We start from the raw sequence: 20,005 nt of genomic DNA, 5'->3' as shown, positions 1-20,005 counted from the left end.
TTATGGGTCTCTATGGATCTCTATGGTCACATGGAACTGTTATGGGTCTCTATGGATCTCTATGGGTCACAAAGGAACTGTTATGGGTCTCTATGGAGCTCTATGGGTCACAAGGAACTGTTATGGGTCTCTATGGATCTCTATGGGGTCACATGGAACTGTTATGGGTCTCTATGGATCTCTATGGGTCACAAGAACTGTATGGTCATAGACTCATGGTCACATGAACTGTTATGGGGTCTCTATGGATCTCTATAGGTCACAAAGGAACTGTTATGGGTCTCTATGGATCTCTAGGGTCACAAGGAACTGTATGGCTCTATGGATCTCTATGGGTCACAAAGGAACGTTCGGGTCCCATCATCTCTATGGGTCACAAGGAACTGTTATGGGTCTATGGATCTCTATGGGTCACATGACTGTTATGGGTCTCTATGGATCTCTATAGGGTCACAAAGGAACTGTTATGGGGTCTCTATGGATCTCTATGGGGTCACAAAGGAACTGTTATGGGGTCTCTATGGATCTCTATGGGGTCACCAAGGAACTGTATGGTCTCCATCGATCTCTATGGGGTCACAAGACTGTATGGGTCTCTAGGATCTCTATGGGGTCACAATGGAACTGTTATGGGTCTCTATGGACTCTATGGGGTCACCAGAACTGTTATGGGGTCTCCATCGATCTCTATGGGTCACAAAGGAACTGTTATGGGGTCTCTATGGATCTCTATGGGGTCACAAAGGAACTGTTATGGGTCTCTATGATCTCTATGGGGTCACATGGAACTGTTATGGGGTCTCTATGGATCCTCTATGGGGTCACAATGGAACTGTTATGGGGTCTCTATGGATCTCTATGGGGTCACAAAGGAACTGTTATGGGTCTCTATGGATCTCTATGGGGTCACAAAGGAACTGTTATGGGTCTCTATGGATCTCTATGGGGTCACAAGGAACTGTTATGGGTCCTATGGGCTGGATGGGGTCCTATGGGCTGGATGCGGTCACGATGGGGCTGGATGGGGTCCAATGGGCGGCTTGGTCACTATGGGCGTTTATGTGGTCGCTATGGGCTGATGGGGTCACTATGGGGCTGTTATGTGGTCGCTATGGGGCTGGATGGGTCACTATGGGCTGGATGGGGTCGCTATGGGGCTGGATGGGGTCACTATGGTGCTGGATGGGGTCGCTATGGGGCTGGATGGGGTCACTATGGGGCTGTTATGGGTCGCTATGGGCTGGATGGGGTCGCTATGGGCTGTTATGGGTCACTATGGGCTGCGATGGGGTCACTAATGGGCTGTTATGTGGTCGCTATGGGCTGGATGGGGTCACTATGGGGCTGGATGGGGTCGCTATGGGCTGGATGGGGTCACTATGGGCTGTTATGTGGTCGCTATGGGGCTGGATGGGGTCACTATGGGGCTGTTATGTGGTCGCTATGGGGCTGTTATGGGTCACTATGGGGCTGGATGGGTCGCTATGGGCTGGATGGGGTCACTATGGGCTGGATGGGTCGCTATGGGGCTGGATGGGGTCACTATGGGGCTGTTATGGGTCGCTATGGGGCCGGATGGGTCGCTATGGGGCTGTTATGGGTCACTATGGGCTGGATGGGGTCACTATGGGGCTGTTATGGGGTCGCTATGGGCTGGATGGGGTCACTATGGGCTGGATGGGGTCACTATGGGGCTGGGTGGGTCGCTATGGGCTGGATGGGGTCGCTATGGGCTGTTATGGGGTCACAGTGGGGCTGTTATGTGGTCCCTATGGGGCTGGATGGGTCACTATGGGGCTGTTATGGGGTCGCTATGGGGCTGTTATGGGTCGCTATGGGCTGGATGGGGTCACTATGGGTTGTTATGGGTCACTATGGGGCTGTTATGGGGTCACTATGGGCTGGATGGGGTCACTATGGGGTTGTTATGGGTCGCTATGGGGCTGGATGGGGTCGCTATGGGCCGGATGGGGTCGCTATGGGCTGTTATGGGGTCACTATGGGGCTGGATGGGGTCACTATGGGGCTGTTATGGGGTCGCTATGGGGCTGGATGGGGTCACTATGGGGCTGTTATGTGGTCGCTATGGGGCTGGATGGGGTCACTATGGGCTGGATGGGGTCGCTATGGGGCTGGATGGGGTCACTATGGGGCTGGATGGGGTCGCTATGGGGCTGTTATGGGGTCACTATGGGGCTGTTATGGGTCGCTATGGGGCTGGATGGGGTCACTATGGGGCTGTTATGTGGTCGCTATGGGGCTGGATGGGGTCACTATGGGGCTGGATGGGGTCGCTATGGGGCTGGATGGGGTCACTATGGGGCTGTTATGGGGTCGCTATGGGGCCGGATGGGGTCGCTATGGGGCTGTTATGGGTCACTATGGGGCTGGATGGGTCACTATGGGGCTGGATGGGGTCGCTATGGGGCTGGATGGGGTCACTATGGGCTGTTATGGGGTCTGTATGGAGCTCTATGGGTCACAGTGGGGCTGTTATGGGGTCTGTATGGAGCTCTATGGGGTCACAGTGGGGCTGTTATGGGGTCTGTATGGATCTCTATGGGGTCACTATGGGGCTGTTATGGGTCACTGTGCAGCTCTATGGGGTCACAGTGGGACTGTTATGGGGTCTCTATGGAGCTCTATGGGGTCAGAAAAGAACTGTTATGGGGTCACTGTGCAGCTCTATGGGGTCAGAAAAGAACTGTTATGGGGTCACTGTGCAGCTCTATGGGGTCAGAAAAGAACTGTTATGGGGTCACTGTGCAGCTCTATGGGGTCCCTTTGGAACTGTTATGGGCTCACTGTGCAGCTCTATGGGGTCACAGTGGGGCTGTTATGGGGTCACTGTGCAGCTCTATGGGGTCACAGTGGGGCTGTTATGGGGTCTGTATGGAGCTCTATGGGGTCACAGTGGGGCTGTTATGGGGTCTGTATGGAGCTCTATGGGGTCACAGTGGGGCTGTTATGGGGTCTGTATGGAGCTCTATGGGGTCACAGTGGGGCTGTTATGGGGTCTCTATGGATCTCTATGGGGTCACAGTGGGGCTGTTATGGGGTCTGTATGGATCTCTATGGGGTCACAGTGGGGCTGTTATGGGGTCTGTATGGAGCTCTATGGGGTCACAGTGGAACTGTTATGGGGTCACTGTGCAGGTCTATGGGGTCACAGTGGGGCTGTTATGGGGTCACTGTGCAGCTCTATGGGGTCACAGTGGAACTGTTATGGGGTCACTGTGCAGCTCTATGGGGTCACAGTGGAACTGTTATGGGGTCACTGTGCAGCTGTATGGGATCACTATGGGGCTGTTACGGGGTCACTATGGGGCTGTTATGGGGTCACTACAGGGCTTTCATGGGGTCACAATGGATGTTATGGTGTCACTATAGGGCAGTTATGGGTTCACTCTGTGGCAGTTATGGGGTCACAATGGATGTTATGGGGTCACTATAGGGCAGTTATGGGTTCACTCTGTGGCACTTATGGGATCACAATGTATCTTATGGGGTCACTATAGGGCAGTTATGGGGTCACTCTGTGGCAGTTATGGGGTCACAATGGATGTTATTGGGTCACTATGGGGCAGTTATGGGGTCACTATGGAGCTCCATGGGGTCACATTGGGGAAGTTATGGGGTCGCAATCGATCTTATGGGATCACTATGGGGCTGTTATGGGGCCACCTATGGGGTCATTCATGGGGCCACCTGTGGGGTCACTTATGGGGTTCCTTATGGGGTCACTTATTGGGGTCCCTTAAGGGGTGAGCAATGGAGTCAGTAATGGGGTCAGCAATGGGGTCAGCAATGGGGTCGGTAATGGGGTCCGTAATGGGGTCGGCAATGGGATCAGCAATGGGGTGAGTAATGGGGTCAGTAATGGGGTCATTAATGAGGTGAGCACTGGGGTCCTTAATGGGGCCAGCAATAGGGTCAGTAATGGGGTGAGCAATGGGGTGAGCAATGGGGTCCCTTTTGGGATTACTTATGGGGTCGGCAATGGAGTCCCTTATGGTGTCAGTAATGGGGTGAGCAATGGGGTGAGCAATAGGGTCAGCAATGGGGTCGGCAATGGGGTGGGCAATGGGTAGCAATGGGGTCGACAATGGGATCAGCAATGGGGTGAGTAATGGGGTCAGTAATGGGGTCAGCAATGGGGTCCCTTATGGGGTCATTAACGAGGTCATTAATGGGGTGAGCACTGGGGTCATTAATGGGGTCATTAATGAGGTGAGCAATGGGGTCATTAATGGGGCCAGCAATAGGGTCAGTAATGGGGTGAGCAATGGGTGAGCAATGGGGTCCCTTGTGGGATTACTTACGGGGTCGGCAATGGAGTCCCTTATGGTGTCAGTAATGGGGTGAGCAATGGGGTGAGCAATAGGGTCAGCAATGGGGTCGGCAATGGGGTCGGCAATGGGGTCAGCAATGGGTCAGCAATGGGTAGCAATGGGGTCGGCAATGGGGTCGGCAATGGGTCGGCAATGGGTAGCAATGGGGTTGGCAATGGGGTCAGCAATGGGTCAGCAATGGGGTCATAAATGGGGTCATTAATGGGGTCAGCACTAGGGTCATTAATAGGGTCATTAATGGGGTTATTAATGGGGTCAGCACTAGGGTCATTAATAGGGTTATTAATGGGGTCAGCACTAGGGTCATTAATAGGGTCATTAATGGGGTCATTAATAGGGTCAGCAATAGGGTCATTAATAGGGTCATTAATGGGATCAGCACTAGGGTCATTAATAGGGTCATTAATAGGGTTATTAATGGGGTCAGCACTAGGGTCATTAATAGGGTCATTAATAGGGTCATTAATAGGGTCAGCACTAGGGTCATTAATGGGGTCAGCAATAGGGTCATTAATGGGGTCATTAATAGGGTTATTAATGGGGTCAGCAATAGGGTCATTAATAGGGTTATTAATGGGGTCAGCACTAGGGTCATTAATAGGGTCATTAATGGGGTCAGCACTGGGGTCATTAATAGGGTCATTAATGGGGTTATTAATGGGGTCAGCACTAGGGTCATTAATAGGGTCATTAATGGGGTCAGCACTAGGGTCATTAATAGGGTCATTAATAGGGTTATTAATGGGGTCAGCAATAGGGTCATTAATAGGGTCATTAATAGGGTCAGCACTAGGGTCATTAATGGGGTCAGCACTAGGGTCATTAATAGGGTTATTAATAGGGTCATTAATGGGGTCATCAATAGGGTCAGCACTAGGGTCATTAATGGGGTCATCAATAGGGTCATTAATAGGGTCATTAATAGGGTTATTATGGGGTCATCAATAGGGTCATCAATAGGGTCATCAATAGGGTCATTAATAGGGTCATTAATAGGGTTATTATGGGGTCATCAATAGGGTCATCAATAGGGTCATCAATAGGGTCATTAATAGGGTCATTAATAGGGTCAGCCATGCGGCCGCGCAGTGGCCGCTCCTCTCCCCGCCCCACCCCCGGATCCGCAGCCACGCAGCAGCGCAGGAATGCCGGCGGTTTTGGGGCGCAGCGCCGCCGGGAGCTTTGGGCAACGCCGGGAGCGGGACGTGGGGCTGAGGGGAGTGCAGGTGAGGGGGAATGGGCCGGGGAAGGGGGGCAGGGGTGTGGGGCAGGTGATGGGGCTGGTGTGGGGCAGGTGTGGGGATGATGTGGGGCTGGATGGGGGCAGATGTGGGGCTGGGTGTGGGGCAGGTGTGGGGCTGGGTGTGGGGCTGGATGTGGGGCAGGTGTGGGGATAGATGTGGGGCTGGATGTGGGGCAGATGTGGGGCTGGGTGTGGGGCTGGATGTGGGCTGGATGTGGGGCTGGTGTGGGGATAGATGTGGGCTGGGTGTGGGGCAGATGCAGGGCTGGTTGTGGGCTGCATGTGGGGCTGGATGTGGGGCTGGATGTGGGGCTGGATGTGGGGCTGGATGTGGGGCTGGTTGTGGGGCTGGTTGTGGGGCTGGATGTGGGCTGATGTGGGGCTGGATGTGGGCTGGGTGTGGGATGGATGTGGGCTGGGTGTGGGGCTGGATATGGGGCTGGATGTGGGGCTGGATGTGGGGATAGATGTGGGCTGGGAGTGGGGCAGGTGTGGGGCTGGATGTGGGGATGGATGTGGGGCCGGGATGGGGATGAGTATGGGGCAGGTGTGGGGATGGATGTGGGGCTGGGGTGGGGATGGATGTGGGGCCGGGAGTGGGATGAGTATGGAGCTGGGTGTGGGGCTGGGTGTGGGGCTGGATATGGGGCTGGATGGGGGCTGATATGGGACAGGGATGGGGCTGGATATGGGGCTGGGTGTGGGGCTGGATATGGGGCTGGATGGGGGCTGGATATAGGGGAGGGGTTTGGGGCTGGATATGGGGCAGGGCTGGATATGGGGGATGGGATGTGGGGATGGATATGGGGCAGAGGGCAGGATAGGGGGCAGGGTATGGGGCTGGATGGGGGGTATTGGGGGCAGGGTATGGGGGGAAGCGTGTGAGGTGGGGCAAGCTGTGGGGCAGGATGTGGGGCAAGCTGTGGGGCAGGATGTGGGCAAGTAATGGGGCAGGATATGGGGCAAGCTGTAGGGCAGGATATGGGGAGGGACGGGACGGGATGTGTGGGGCAGGGACAGGAAATGTGTGGGGCGGGATGTGTGGGATGGGAAGGGATCTGTGGGGCGGGGACTGGAGGGATAGAAGGGGTAGGGCGGGACAGGCGGTGTAGGGCGGGATCTGTGGGGCAGAATCTATGGGGCAGGACTGGAATCTATGGGTCAGGATCTATGGGTCGGGATTTATGGGACAGAGATGGGATCTATGGGGCAGGAATGGGATCTATGGGGCAGAATCTATGGGGCTGGGATGGGACCTATGGGACAGGCTCTATGGGGCAGGGAAAAGATCAGTGGGTTGGGATTTATGGGGCAGGGCAGGAATCTATGGGTCGGGATCTATGGGTCGGGGTCTACGAGGCAGAGCTGGAATCTATGGGTCCGGATCTATGGGGCAGGAATCTATGGGACAGGGCTGGAATCTATGGGGCAAGAATCTATGGGGCAGGGCAGGGATCTATGGGTCGGGATCTATGGGTCGGGGTCTACGAGGCAGAGCTGGAATCTATGGGTCCGGATCTATGGGGCAGGAATCTATGGGACAGGGCTGGAATCTATGGGGCAAGAATCTATGGGGCAGGGCAGGAATCTATGGGTCCGGATCTATGGGGCGGGGATCGTCCCCGTGTGCCACTTCCGCATTGGGCCGGGCCTGGGGGCGTGGCCAAGGTGCAACCGGGAGGGGGCGTGGCCAATGGGAGACGGGGGCGTGGTCAAGGTGGAACTGGAGGCGTGGCCAATGGGAGGTGTGGGCGTGGCCTAGGAGGAAGCGTGCGCTTGGCCGGAGGTGTGGGCGTGGCCAAAGGGGAAGTGGGGCGTGGCCAGGCAGTGAAGTTTCCCACGCTGGCGGTGGGTGCAGGTTTGGGGGGGGGGGGGGGAGGGGGGAGTTTTTTTGGGGGGGTCTTTTTGTCCCCCCCTTTTTGTTCTGTGCAATGATACCGGCGGGGGGGGGGGGGGCGGTCGGGAGGGGCTGGGGGGGTCGTGGTTTTGAGGGGTGGGGAGTTTGGGGTTGAAAGTTTCGGTTTTGCACAAAATGCAACCGGACGCTGGGGGGGGGGGGGGAGAGGAGGGGGGTTGGGCTGAACTGCGCTGTGCTGGGACCGCCGCCATGGGGGGAAATGGGGGGAGGGAGGGGAGGGAAATGGGGGCCAGGCTGTGACCTCTGACCCCACCGTGACCTCAGCCTGACCTCTCTGTGACCCCACCGGGTCCCTTCACCTTCACCTTCACCCCCCCCCCCCTCCTCTGTGGGCCCCCTCCTGTGCCCCCCCCCCATGGAGCTCCATCTTCCGGACTTCGTTTGAACCCCACCCCCACCCCCTGACCCCTTTTTGACCTTTGACCCCCATGACCCCTCATCCTGACCCCCCCCAACCCCTTCCTGACCCCCCATAGAACCCCCCCTTGACCCCATCCCGACCTCATTTGAACCCTAAAGCCCCACCCTGACCCCATTTTGACCTTTGACCCCCCCGCCCCGATCGTAACCCCACCCCGACCCCATTGTGACCTTTGACCCCCCCGACCCCATCCTAACCCCACCCCGACCCCATTTTGACCTTTGTCCCCCTGTGACCCCTCACCCTGACCCCCCCCCCGTGACCCCCCCAACCCTTTCCTGACCCCCCCCATGGAGCCCCTCGTTGACCCCACCATGACCCCATCCTGAACTGCAAACCCTGACCCCTGCTTGACCTCTGACCCCCCAATCCCAAACCCTGACCCCCCATTACCCCCCATAGCCCCCCCCCCTTAACCTCCCGACCCCCACCTGACCCCTTATTTCCAGGACCCCCCCCATGACCCCCATCATTACCTCAACTCCGACCCCCTGACCCCAACCTGACCCCCCCAGAACCCCACCCTGACCCCCCTGAACCCCGATCCACCCCTGACCCCTCTGACCCCCCCACCCCCCTGAACCCCAACCCCCCCGATCCACCACCTGACCCACATAACCCCTCCCCTGACCCCCCATATCCCCCCCTGACCCCCCCGACCCCCCCCGACCCCCCCACCATGACCCCACCATAACCCCTCGACCCCTGACCACCACCGTACCCCCTCTGACCCCCATAACCCCACCCCCCACCCCTAATCCCCCCGACCCCCCCCATACCCCACCCTGACCCCCCCGACCCCCGATCCACCACCTGCCCCACTCTGACCCCACATAACCCCTACCCTGACCCCCCTGACCCCCAACCCCATCCGACCCCCCCATACCCCCTACCCCCCATGACCCCCCCGATCCCCATCCCCATTCCTGACCCCCAAACCCCACCCTGACCCCCCCCACCCGACCCCGCCGACCCCCACCCGACCCTTTCCCTCAAACCCCCCCCAACCCCCCTGACCCCCCCGACCACCCCACCCCCCCCATACCCCACCCTGACCCCCCCCCCCCCCCCCCACCTGACCCCTCCCCGACCCCCCCGACCCCCTACCCCACCTGACCCCCATTCTGACCCGACAAACCCCGACCCCTACCCTGACCCCCCCATGACCCCCTAACCCCCCATCCCCCCTGACCCCACCGACCCCATATCCCCCCCTGACCCCCCCGACCCCTCCCGACCCCCCCATACCACCCCACCCGACCCCCCCCCAACCCCCCCCATATCCCCACCCTGACCCCCCGACCCCCCATATCCACCACCCTGACCCCAACCTCTGACCCCCACCCCCCCCACCCTGACCCCCCACCCCCGATCCACCACTACCCACTGACCCTCCCCTGACCCCCCACCACCGACCCCCCCCAACCCCCCCCATACCCCACCCTGACCCCCCCGACCCCCCGATCCACCACCTGACCCCACCTGACCCCCTAACCCCCACCCACCCCTATCCCCCCCCCCCATACCCCACCTGACCCCACCCCCCCCATCCACCACTGCCCCACTCGACCCCCCCCCCACCCCTGACCCCCCCGACCCCCACCCGACCCCTAATTCCCCGACCCCCCCCCATATCCCCCCCACCACCCCCTGACCCCCCCGACCCCCCATGACCCCCATCTGACCCCACTGACTGACCCCATACCCACCCTCCACCCTGACCCCCCCGACCCCAACCCAACCCCCCCACAACCCACCTGACCCCCAATCCCCACCCGCCCAATCCCCACCCCCCCATATCCACCCACCCCCCTGACCCCCCCAACCCCACCTGACCCCCTGACCCCACCCGACCCCCCTCTGACCCCCCATAACCCCCCTTACCGCCCACTCTGACCCCCCCACCCTACCCCCTCCCCAATCCACCACCTGACCCCCTGAACTTCCCCCCAACCCCACCTGACCCCCCATATCCCCACCCTGACCCCCCCGACCCCACCCCCATCCCCACCCCCCCATACCCCACCCTGACCCCCCCCCCCCACCCGACCCCCCCCAACCCCCCCCCATATCCCCACCTGACCCCCCCCACCACCCCCCCCCCCCCCCCACCCCCCCCCCCCCCCCACCCCCCCCCCCCCCCCCCCCCCCCCCACCCCCCCCCCCCCCCCCCCCCCCCCCCCCCCCCCCCCCCCCCCCCCCCCCCCCACCCCCCCCCCCCCCCCCCCCACCCCCCCCCCCCCCCCCCCCCCCCCTCCCCCGCCCCACCCCACCCCCCCCCCCCCCCACCCCCCCCCCCCCCCCCCCCCCCCCCCCCCCCCCCCCCCCCCCCCCCCCCCCCCCCCCCCCCCACCCCCCCCCCCCCCCCCCACCCCCCCCCCCCCCCCCACCCCCCCCCCCCCCACCCCCCCACCCCCCCCCCCCCCCCCCCCCCCCCCCACCCCCCCCCCCCCCCCCCCCCCCCCCCCCCCCCCCCCCCCCCCCCCCCCCCCCCCTCCACCCCCCCCCCCCCACCCACCACACTCCAGACCCCCCAGACCCCACTCTGTCCCCCCAGCTCCCCCCATAGCCCCCCCATTCCAACCCCCCACCCCCCCTCCCCCCAGATGCCCCCCCCGCCCCGATGCTGCCCTCTCCCCGTTCCCCACCTACACTCCAATACCCCCCCCAGCCCCTCTCTGCCCCCCCTGGACCCCCCACAACCCCACTCTGACCCCCCACAATCCCTCTCCGACCCCCCCAGTTCCCACCTACACTCCAGGAGCCCCACAACCCCACCCCAACCCCCCCACAGCCCCTCTCCGACCCCCCCATAACCCCCCATTCCAACCCCCCACCCCTCTTTCTCCCCCCCCAGATGCCCCCCCCGCCCCGATGCTGCCGCTCTCCCCGTTCCCCACCCACACTCCAGACCCCCCCAGAACCCCACTCTGCCCCCCTGGACGCCCCAGAACCCCACTCTGACCCCCCCCAATCCCTCTCTAACCCCCCATAACCCCCCATTCCAACCCCCCACCCCCCTTTCTCCCCCCCAGATGCCCCCCCCGCCCCGATGCTGCCGCTCTCCCCGTTCCCCACCCACACTCCAGACCCCCCCAGAACCCCACTCTGCCCCCCCTGGACCCCCCAGAACCCCACTCTGACCCCCCACAATCCCTCTCCGACCCCCCCATAACCCCCCATTCCAAACCCCCACCCCCCTTTCTCCCCCCCCCCCCCCCCCGCCCCGATGCTGCCGCTCTCCCCGTTCCCCACCCACACTCCAGACCCCCCCAGAACCCCACTCTGCCCCCCCTGGACCCCCCAGAACCCCACTCTGACCCCCCCCAATCCCTCTCTAACCCCCCCATAGCCCCCCATTCCAACCCCCCACCCCTCTTTCTCCCCCCCCAGATGCCCCCCCTCCCCAATGCTGCCGCTCTCCTCATTCCCCACCCACACTCCAGGACCCCCCCCACAACCCCACTCTGACCCCCACAATCCCTCTCCGACCCCCCCAGTTCCCCACCAACACTCCAGGACCCCCCAGAGCCCCACTCTGTCCCCCCAGCTCCCCCCATAGCCCCCCATTCCAACCCCCCATCCCTCTTTCTCCCCCCCAGATGCCCCCCCCGCCCCGATGCTGCTGCTCTCCCCGTTCCCCACCCACACTCCAGGACCCCCCCCCAGCCCCTCTCTGCCCCCCCTTGGACCCCCCAGAACCCCTCTCTAACCCCCCCATAGCCCCCATTCCAACCCCCCACCCCCCTTTCTCCCCCCCAGATGCCCCCCCCCCCCGATGCTGCTGCTCTCCCCGTTCCCCACCCACACTCCAGGACCCCCCCACAACCCCACTCTGCCCCCCCTGGACCCCCCAGAACTACTCTGTGACCTCCCCATAGCCCCCCATTCCAAACCCCCCCCCCCTTCCCGTTCCCCACCCACACTCCAGGAACCCCCAGAACCCCACTCTGACCCCCCACAATCCCTCTCCGACCCCCCCATAACCCCCCATTCCAACCCCCCACCCCTCTTTCTCCCCCCCCCAGATGCCCCCCCCGCCCCGATGCTGCTTCTCTCCCCGTTCCCCACCCACACTCCAGACCCCCCCAGAACCCCACTCTGCCCCCCCTGGACCCCCCAGAGCCCCACTCTGTCCCCCAGCTCCCCCCATAGCCCCCCATTCCAACCCCCCACCCCTCTTTCTCCCCCCCCCAGATGCCCCCCCCGCCCCGATGCTGCTGCTCTCCCCGTTCCCCACCCACACTCCAGGACCCCCCCACAACCCCACTCTGCCCCCCCTGGACCCCCCAGAACTACTCTGTGACCTCCCCATAGCCCCCCATTCCAACCCCCCACCCCCCTTCCCGTTCCCCACCCACCCTCCAGGAACCCCCAGAACCCCACTCTGACCCCCCCCAATCCCTCTCTAACCCCCCCATAGCCCCCATTCCAACCCCCCACCCCTCTTTCTCCCCCCCCAGATGCCCCCCCTCCCCAATGCTGCCGCTCTCCTCATTCCCCACCCACACTCCAGGACCCCCCCACAACCCCACTCTGACCCCCCACAATCCCTCTCCGACCCCCCCAGTTCCCCACCAACACTCCAGGACCCCCCACAACCCCACTCTGTCCCCCCAGCTCCCCCCATAGCCCCCCATTCCAACCCCCCACCCCCCTTTCTCCCCCCCAGATGCCCCCCCCGCCCCGATGCTGCCTCTCTCCCCGTTCCCCACCCACACTCCAGTACCCCCCCCCAGCCCCTCTCTGCCCCCCCTGGACCCCCCACAACCCCACTCTGACCCCCCACAATCCCTCTCCGACCCCCCCAGTTCCCACCTACACTCCAGGACCCCCACAACCCCACCCCAACCCCCCCACAGCCCCTCTCCGACCCCCCCATAGCCCCCCATTCCAACCCCCATCCCCCTTTCTCCCCCCAGATGCCCCCCCCCAAAGCTGACGCTCTCCCCGTTCCCCACCCACACTCCAGGACCCCCCCACAACCCCTCTCTGCCCCCCCTGGACCCCCCACAACCCCACTCTGACCCCCCACAATCCCTCTCCGACCCCCCCAGTTCCCCACCAACACTCCAGGACCCCCCAGAGCCCCACTCTGTCCCCCCAGCTCCCCCATAGCCCCCCATTCCAACCCCACCCTTTCTCCCCCCAGATGCCCCCCCAAAGCTGACGCTCTCACCCGTTCCCACCCACACCCCAGACCCCCACAACCTCTCTGCCCCCCTGGACCCCCACAACCCACTCTGACCCCACAATCCCTCTCCGACCCCCCCATAGCCCCCCATTCCACCCCCACCCCTCTTCTCCCCCCAGATGCCCCCCCGCCCCGATGCTGCCTCTCTCCCGTTCCCCACCCACACTCCAGACCCCCCAGAACCCCACTCTGCCCCCCCTGGACCCCCCAGAACCCCACTCTGACCCCCCCCAATCCCTCTCTAACCCCCCCATAGCCCCCCATTCCAACCCCCCACCCCCCTTTCTCCCCCCCAGATGCCCCCCCCGCCCCGATGCTGCCTCTCTCCCCGTTCCCCACCCACACTCCAGTACCCCCCCCAGCCCCTCTCTGCCCCCCCTGGACCCCCCACAACCCCACTCTGACCCCCCACAATCCCTCTCCGACCCCCCCAGTTCCCACCTACACTCCAGGACCCCCCAAAACCCCACCCCAACCCCCCACAGCCCCTCTCCGACCCCCCCATAACCCCCCATTCCAACCCCCCACCCCCCTTTCTCCCCCCCAGATGCCCCCCCCGCCCCGATGCTGCTGCTCTCCCCGTTCCCCACCCACACTCCAGACCCCCCCAGAACCCCACTCTGCCCCCCCTGGACCCCCCACAACCCCACTCTGACCCCCCAGACCCCCCCATAGCCCCCCATTCCAACCCCCCACCCCTCTTTCTCCCCCCCCCAGATGCCCCCCCGCCCCGATGCTGCTTCTCTCCCCGTTCCCCACCCACACTCCAGACCCCCCCAGAACCCCACTCTGCCCCCCCTGGACCCCCCAGAGCCCCACTCTGTCCCCCCAGCTCCCCCCATAACCCCCATTCCAACCCCCCACCCCTCTTTCTCCCCCCCCAGATGCCCCCCCCGCCCCGATGCTGCCTCTCTCCCCGTTCCCCAGCCGCGCTCTGGCAGCGCTGAACGCCGTGGCTCAGGCTCTTCTCTTCCCTGCCGCCTTCGCCCTCAACCAACTCCTGGACCTGCGCCCCATCACCACCGAGGGGCGCCGCCGACGCAGCTGCCCGGACGTGGGCAGGAGGGCGGTGCTGGGTTCGGTGCTGGCGGTGCTGCTGGTTCTGTCGTTGCCTCCGGCGGTTTTGGGGCTGCTGCTCTGGTTGCCGGTTCAGGCGACTCGGAGGCAGTTCGTCTACAGCTATCGGGTTTCGGCCGAAGCCGCGGCGCCATGGGACGGCCGGAGGCGCCGGGATTTCACCTTCGTCACCGCCAACGTCTGCCTGCTGCCCAGCGGCGTCGCCAAGTTCAGCAATTTGGGGCAGACGGCGTCGAGGGCGAAATACCTGGCGAGGTGTTTGGCACCCGACGGGGCCACGGATCGGCAGCCCCTCGTGGGTGACGGCGGTGGATGGGGGTACGGGGGGACGTGGAGAGCCGGGAAGGAGCGGCGCGGGGATGGAGGTGGGTGTGTGGGGGTGGGGAGGGGGCGGGGGGGATGGGAGAGGTGGGGAGGGGGTGGGGGGGTGAGAAAACGGGGTCCTGGAGGACACAAAAGGTGTAGTCATGGAGGACCTAAAAGGTGTAGTCATGGAGGACCTAAAAGGTGTAGTCATGGAGGACACAAAAGGTGTTGTCATGGAGGAGTCAGTGGGTGTTGCCGTGGAGGTCCTGAAAGGTGTTGTCGTGGAGGACACAAAAGGTGCAGTCATGGCGGACACAAAAGGTGCAGTCATGGCGGACACAAAAGGTGTAGTCATGGAGGTCCTGAAAGGTGTAGTCATGGAGGTCCTGAAAGGTGTATCATGGAGGACACAAAAGGTGTAGTCATGGAGGACCTAAAAGGTGCAGTCATGGAGGACCTAATAGGTGTAGTCATGGAGGGCACAAAAGGTGTAGTCATGGAGGACCTAAAAGGTGTAGTCATGGAGGACCTAAAAGGTGTAGTCATGGAGGACACAAAAGGTGTAGTCATGGAGGACACAAAAGGTGTAGTCATGGAGGACACAAAAGGTGTAGTCATGGAGGACCTAAAAGGTGTAGTCATGGAGGACCTAAAAGGTGTAGTCATGGAGGACACAAAAGGTGTTGTCATGGAGGAGTCAGTGGGTGTTGTCATGGAGGTCCTGAAAGGTGTAGTCATGGAGGACCCAATGGGTGTTGTCATGGAGGACACAAAAGGTGCAGTCATGGCGGACACAAAAGGTGCAGTCATGGCGGACACAAAAGGTGTAGTCATGGAGGACCTAAAAGGTGTAGTCATGGAGGTCCTGAAAGGTGTAGTCATGGAGGACACAAAAGGTGTAGTCATGGAGGACCTAAAAGGTGCAGTCATGGAGGACCTAATAGGTGTAGTCATGGAGGGCACAAAAGGTGTAGTCATGGAGGACCTAAAAGGTGTAGTCATGGAGGACCGAAAAGGTGTAGTCATGGAGGACCTAAAAGGTGCAGTCATGGAAGACACAAAAGGTGTAGTCATGGAGGACACAAAAGGTGTAGTCATGGAGGATCTAAAAGGTGTAGTCATGGAGGACACAAAAGGTGTAGTCATGGAGGACCTAAAAGGTGTAGTCATGGAGGGCACAAAAGGTGTAGTCATGGAGGTCCTGAAAGGTGTAGTCATGGAGGACCCAATGGGTGTTGTCATGGAGGACACAAAAGGTGTAGTCATGGAGGACACAAAAGGTGTAGTCATGGAGGACCTAAAAGGTGTAGTCATGGAGGACCTAAAAGGTGCAGTCATGGAGGTCCTGAAAGGTGTAGTCATGGAGGACCTAAAAGGTGTAGTCATGGAGGACCCAATAGGTGTAGTCATGGAGGACCCAATAGGTGTAGTCATGGAGGACCCAAAAGGTGTAGTCATGGAGGACACAAAAGGTGTAGTCATGGAGGGCACAAAAGGTGTAGTCATGGAGGACACAAAAGGTGTAGTCATGGAGGTCCTGAAAGGTGTAGTCATGGAGGACCCAATGGGTGTTGTCATGGAGGACACAAAAGGTGTAGTCATGGAGGACACAAAAGGTGTAGTCATGGAGGACCTAAAAGGTGTAGTCATGGAGGACCTAAAAGGTGCAGTCATGGAGGTCCTGAAAGGTGTAGTCATGGAGGACACAAAAGGTGTAGTCATGGAGGACCTAAAAGGTGTAGTCATGGAGGACCTAAAAGGTGCAGTCATGGAGGACACAAAAGGTGTAGTCATGGAGGACACAAAAGGTGTAGTCATGGAGGACACAAAAGGTGTAGTCATGGAGGACCTAAAAGGTGCAGTCATGGAGGACACAAAAGGTGTAGTCATGGAAGTCAAAATGGGTGTAGTCACGGAGCTCTCGAGAGGTGTCACCATGGAGGTCCTAAAAGGTGTCACCATGGAGGTCATAAAAGGTGTAGTCGTGAAGGAGCCAATGGGTGCAGCCATGGAGAGCCCAACAGGTGTAACCATGGAGGTCCCAGAAAGTGTAGCAATGGAGGACCCAATGGGTGTAGCTCTGGAGGACCTAAAAGGTGTCACCATGGAGGTCTTGAGGGGTGTAGCCATGGGGGTTCCAATGGGTGTAGCCATGGAGATTCTAAAAGGTGTAGTCATGGAGGACCCAAAAAGTGTAGTAATGGAGGACACAGTGGGTGTCACCATGGAGGTCCTAAAAGGTGTAGTAGTTACAGAGGACCGAAAGGGTGTAGTCATGGAGGTCCCAATGGGTGTCACCAGGGAGCTCCCAATGGTTGTAGTCACGGAGGTCACAAGAAACGTAGTCATGGAGGACCTAAAAGGTGCAGTCATGGAGGACCTAAAAGGTGCAGTCATGGAGGACCCAATAGGTGTAGTCATGGAGGACCTAAAAGGTGTAGTCATGGAGGTCCTAAAAGGTGTAGTCATGGAGGACACAAAAGGTGTAGTCATGGAGGTCCTGAAAGGTGTAGTCATGGAGGACCTAAAAGGTGTAGTCATGGAGGTCCTAAAAGGTGTAGTCATGGAGGACACAAAAGGTGTAGTCATGGAGGTCCTGAAAGGTGTAGTCATGGAGGACACAAAAGGTGTAGTCATGGAGGTCCTGAAAGGTATAGTCATGGAGGATCTAAAAGGTGTAGTCATGGAGGACACAAAAGGTGTAGTCATGGAGGACCTAAAAGGTGTAGTCATGGAGGACACAAAAGGTGTAGTCATGGAGGACACAAAAGGTGTAGTCATGGAGGACCTAAAAGGTGTAGTCATGGAGGACCTAAAAGGTGCAGTCATGGAGGACCTAAAAGGTGTTGTCATGGAGGACCTAAAAGGTGTAGTCATGGAGGTCAAAATGGGTGTAGTCACGGAGCTCTCGAGAGGTGTCACCATGGAGGTCCTAAAAGGTGTCACCATGGAGGACCAAAAAGGTGTAGTCGTGAAGGAGCCAATGGGTGCAGCCATGGAGAGCCCAACAGGTGTAACCATGGAGGTCCCAGAAAGTGTAGTAATGGAGGACCCAATGGGTGTAGCTCTGGAGGACCTAAAAGGTGTCACCATGGAGGTCTTGAGGGGTGTAGCCATGGGGGTTCCAATGGGTGTAGCCATGGAGATTCTAAAAGGTGTAGTCATGGAGGACCCAAAAAGTGTAGTAATGGAGGACACAGTGGGTGTCACCATGGAGGTCCTAAAAGGTGTAGTAGTTACAGAGGACTGAAAGGGTGTAGTCATGGAGGTCCCAATGGGTGTCACCAGGGAGCTCCCAATGGTTGTAGTCACGGAGGTCACAAGAAACGTAGTCATGGAGGACCCAATAGGTGGAATCACGGAGGACCCAAAAGGTGTAGTCATGGAGGACCCAATGGGTGTCACCACGGAGATCCCAATGGGTGTCACCATGAAGGACCCAATGAGTGTAGTCATGGAGGACCCGATGGGTGTCACCACGCAGATCCCTTTGGGTGTCGCCACTCAGGACCCAAATAGTGTCACCACAGAGATCCCAATGGGTGTCACCACGGAGATCCCTTTGGGTGTCACCATGGAGGACCCGATGGGTGTCACCACGCAGATCCCTTTGGGTGTCGCCACTCAGGACCCAAATAGTGTCACCACGGAGATCCCGATGGGTGTCACCATGGAGGACCCGATGGGTGTCACCACGGAGATCCCTTTGGGTGTCACCATGGAGGACCCGATGGGTGTCACCACGGAGATCCCTTTGGGTGTCACCATGGAGGACCCGATGGGTGTCACCACGCAGATCCCTTTGGGTGTCGCCACTCAGGACCCAAATAGTGTCACCACAGAGATCCCAATGGGTGTCACCATGGAGGACCCAATGGGTGTCACCACGGAGATCCCAATGGGTGTCACCACGGAGATCCCTTTGGGTGTCGCCATGCAGGACCCAATGGGTGTCACCATGGAGGACCCAATGGGTGTCACCACAGCGATCCCATGGGTGGTGCTGTCTGAGGGTCTGGCCGCGGAGATCCCGAAGGTCACAGCCCCACGTATCCCCATAGGTGTGACTGTGGAGATCCCGTGGGACCCAAAGGAGGGCATCTGGGCCACCCCAGCGGAGCCACCCATGGGTGCCCCGAAGGAGGGGGCCTGGACCACCCCAGCGGAGCCATCCAAGGGCAGCCGGAGGGACACAGTCATCGACATCCCCAGGGATGGGGTGAAGGACGCCCCCTGGGACCCAAAAACCACTGACACCCCACGGGGTGGCGTCAGGGACACCCCAAAGGACCCAACGATGGAGACCCCAACCACGCGCACCCCGAGGGTTGGGGTCAGGGTCACCCCAAAGGACAAAACCCCGAGGGACGGGGACACCCCACGGGATGAGCTCAGGGCCACCCCACTGGACGACGACACCCCATGGGAGCCAATCGGGGCCACCCCGAGACGCAGAGACCCCCCGACCTCCCCACCCCCACCCCGCACCCGCCTGGGTTCCTCCCCCCAGCTGTGGGAGCGCTTCCCCCCGGACGCAGACTTCGTGTGCCTGCAGGAGGTGTTTGACCCCGTGGCCGAGGCGCTGCTGTGCCGCCAGCTGGGGCTCCGTTACCCCCACGTGTTGCACGGGGTGGGCGCCGGGGGGCTCCGCGCCGGGGGGCTGAAGTTGCTGGGCAGCGGGCTGCTGGTGGCTTCTCGATACCCGGTGGCGGCCGCCAGCTTCTACTGCTACCCCAACGGGGCTGGGGAGGACGCGCTGGCGGCCAAAGGGCTGCTGTGCATCCAGGTGAGTGCGGAGCGAGCGGGGCTGGGGGGGATTGCGTGTCCGTGTGTCGGTGTGTCCTTGTGTCGGTGTGTCCTTGTGTCCTTGTGTGCTGGTGTGTCCTTGTGTGCAGGTGTGTCGGTGTGTCAGTGTGTCGTTGTGTCGGTATGTCCTTGTGTCGGTGTATCCTTGTGTTGGTGTGTCCTTGTGTTGGTGTGTCCTTGTGTCGGTGTGTCCTTGTGTCCTTGTGTCCTTGTGTCGTTGTGTGCTGGTGTGTCCTTGTGTTGGTGTGTCCTTGTGTCCTTGTGTCCTTGTGTCAGTGTGTCCTTGTGTGCTGGTGTGTCGGTGTGTCGGTGTGTCGGTGTGTCGGTGTGTCGTTGTGTCAGTGTGTCGGTTTGTCCTTGTGTCGGTGTGTCCTTGTGTCCTTGTGTCAGTGTGTCCTTGTGTGCTGGTGTGTCGGTGTGTCTGTGTGTCGTTGTGTGCTGGTGTGTCCTTGTGTCCTTGTGTCCTTGTGTCAGTGTGTCCTTGTGTGCTGGTATGTCGGTGTGTCGGTGTGTCGGTGTGTCGTTGTGTGCTGGTGTGTCCTTGTGTCCTTGTGTCCTTGTGTCAGTGTGTCCTTGTGTGCTGGTGTGTCCTTGTGTCCTTGTGTCCTTGTGTCAGTGTGTCCTTGTGTGCTGGTGTGTCGGTGTGTCGGTGTGTCCTTGTGTCGGTGTGTCATTGTGTGCTGGTGTG

At 60.7% G+C, this 20,005-nt stretch overlaps 2 protein-coding genes across 3 annotated transcripts in view; one reads left to right on the top strand and one right to left on the bottom strand.

Moving 5' to 3' along the window:
* Positions 1 to 4,126: 4,126 nt before the first annotated feature.
* Positions 4,127 to 5,287, bottom strand: LOC146542035 (uncharacterized; the record flags this gene model as incomplete). The annotated part of the gene is made up of 1 exon (XM_085215046.1): positions 4,127 to 5,287. A coding segment is annotated over one exon (945 nt), but the record flags the coding sequence as incomplete, so codon positions are not given.
* A 213-nt stretch (positions 5,288 to 5,500) lies between these two features.
* LOC146542034 (sphingomyelin phosphodiesterase 5-like) overlaps positions 5,501 to 20,005 on the top strand; it is a 38,325-nt gene continuing 23,820 nt past the window's right edge. The window contains exons 1-3 of one of the 2 annotated variants that reach the window (XM_085215040.1): positions 5,501 to 5,578; positions 14,013 to 14,570; positions 18,573 to 19,297. In XM_085215040.1, the coding sequence (XP_085071166.1) occupies positions 14,030 to 14,570; positions 18,573 to 19,297 (1,266 nt within the window). In that variant the 5' untranslated portion in view covers positions 5,501 to 5,578; positions 14,013 to 14,029. Of the gene's footprint in view, positions 5,579 to 7,331; positions 7,444 to 14,012; positions 14,571 to 18,572; positions 19,298 to 20,005 lie in introns of those variants that run through there. The other variant, XM_085215039.1, reaches the window with a different exon arrangement.

The sequence above is a fragment of the Meleagris gallopavo genome, unplaced genomic scaffold, assembly GCF_905368555.1.
Source record: "Meleagris gallopavo unplaced genomic scaffold, MGAL_WU_HG_1.1 scaffold_1, whole genome shotgun sequence".
Taxonomy (NCBI): domain Eukaryota; kingdom Metazoa; phylum Chordata; class Aves; order Galliformes; family Phasianidae; genus Meleagris; species Meleagris gallopavo.
This window is presented reverse-complemented; position numbering and strand designations above follow the sequence as displayed.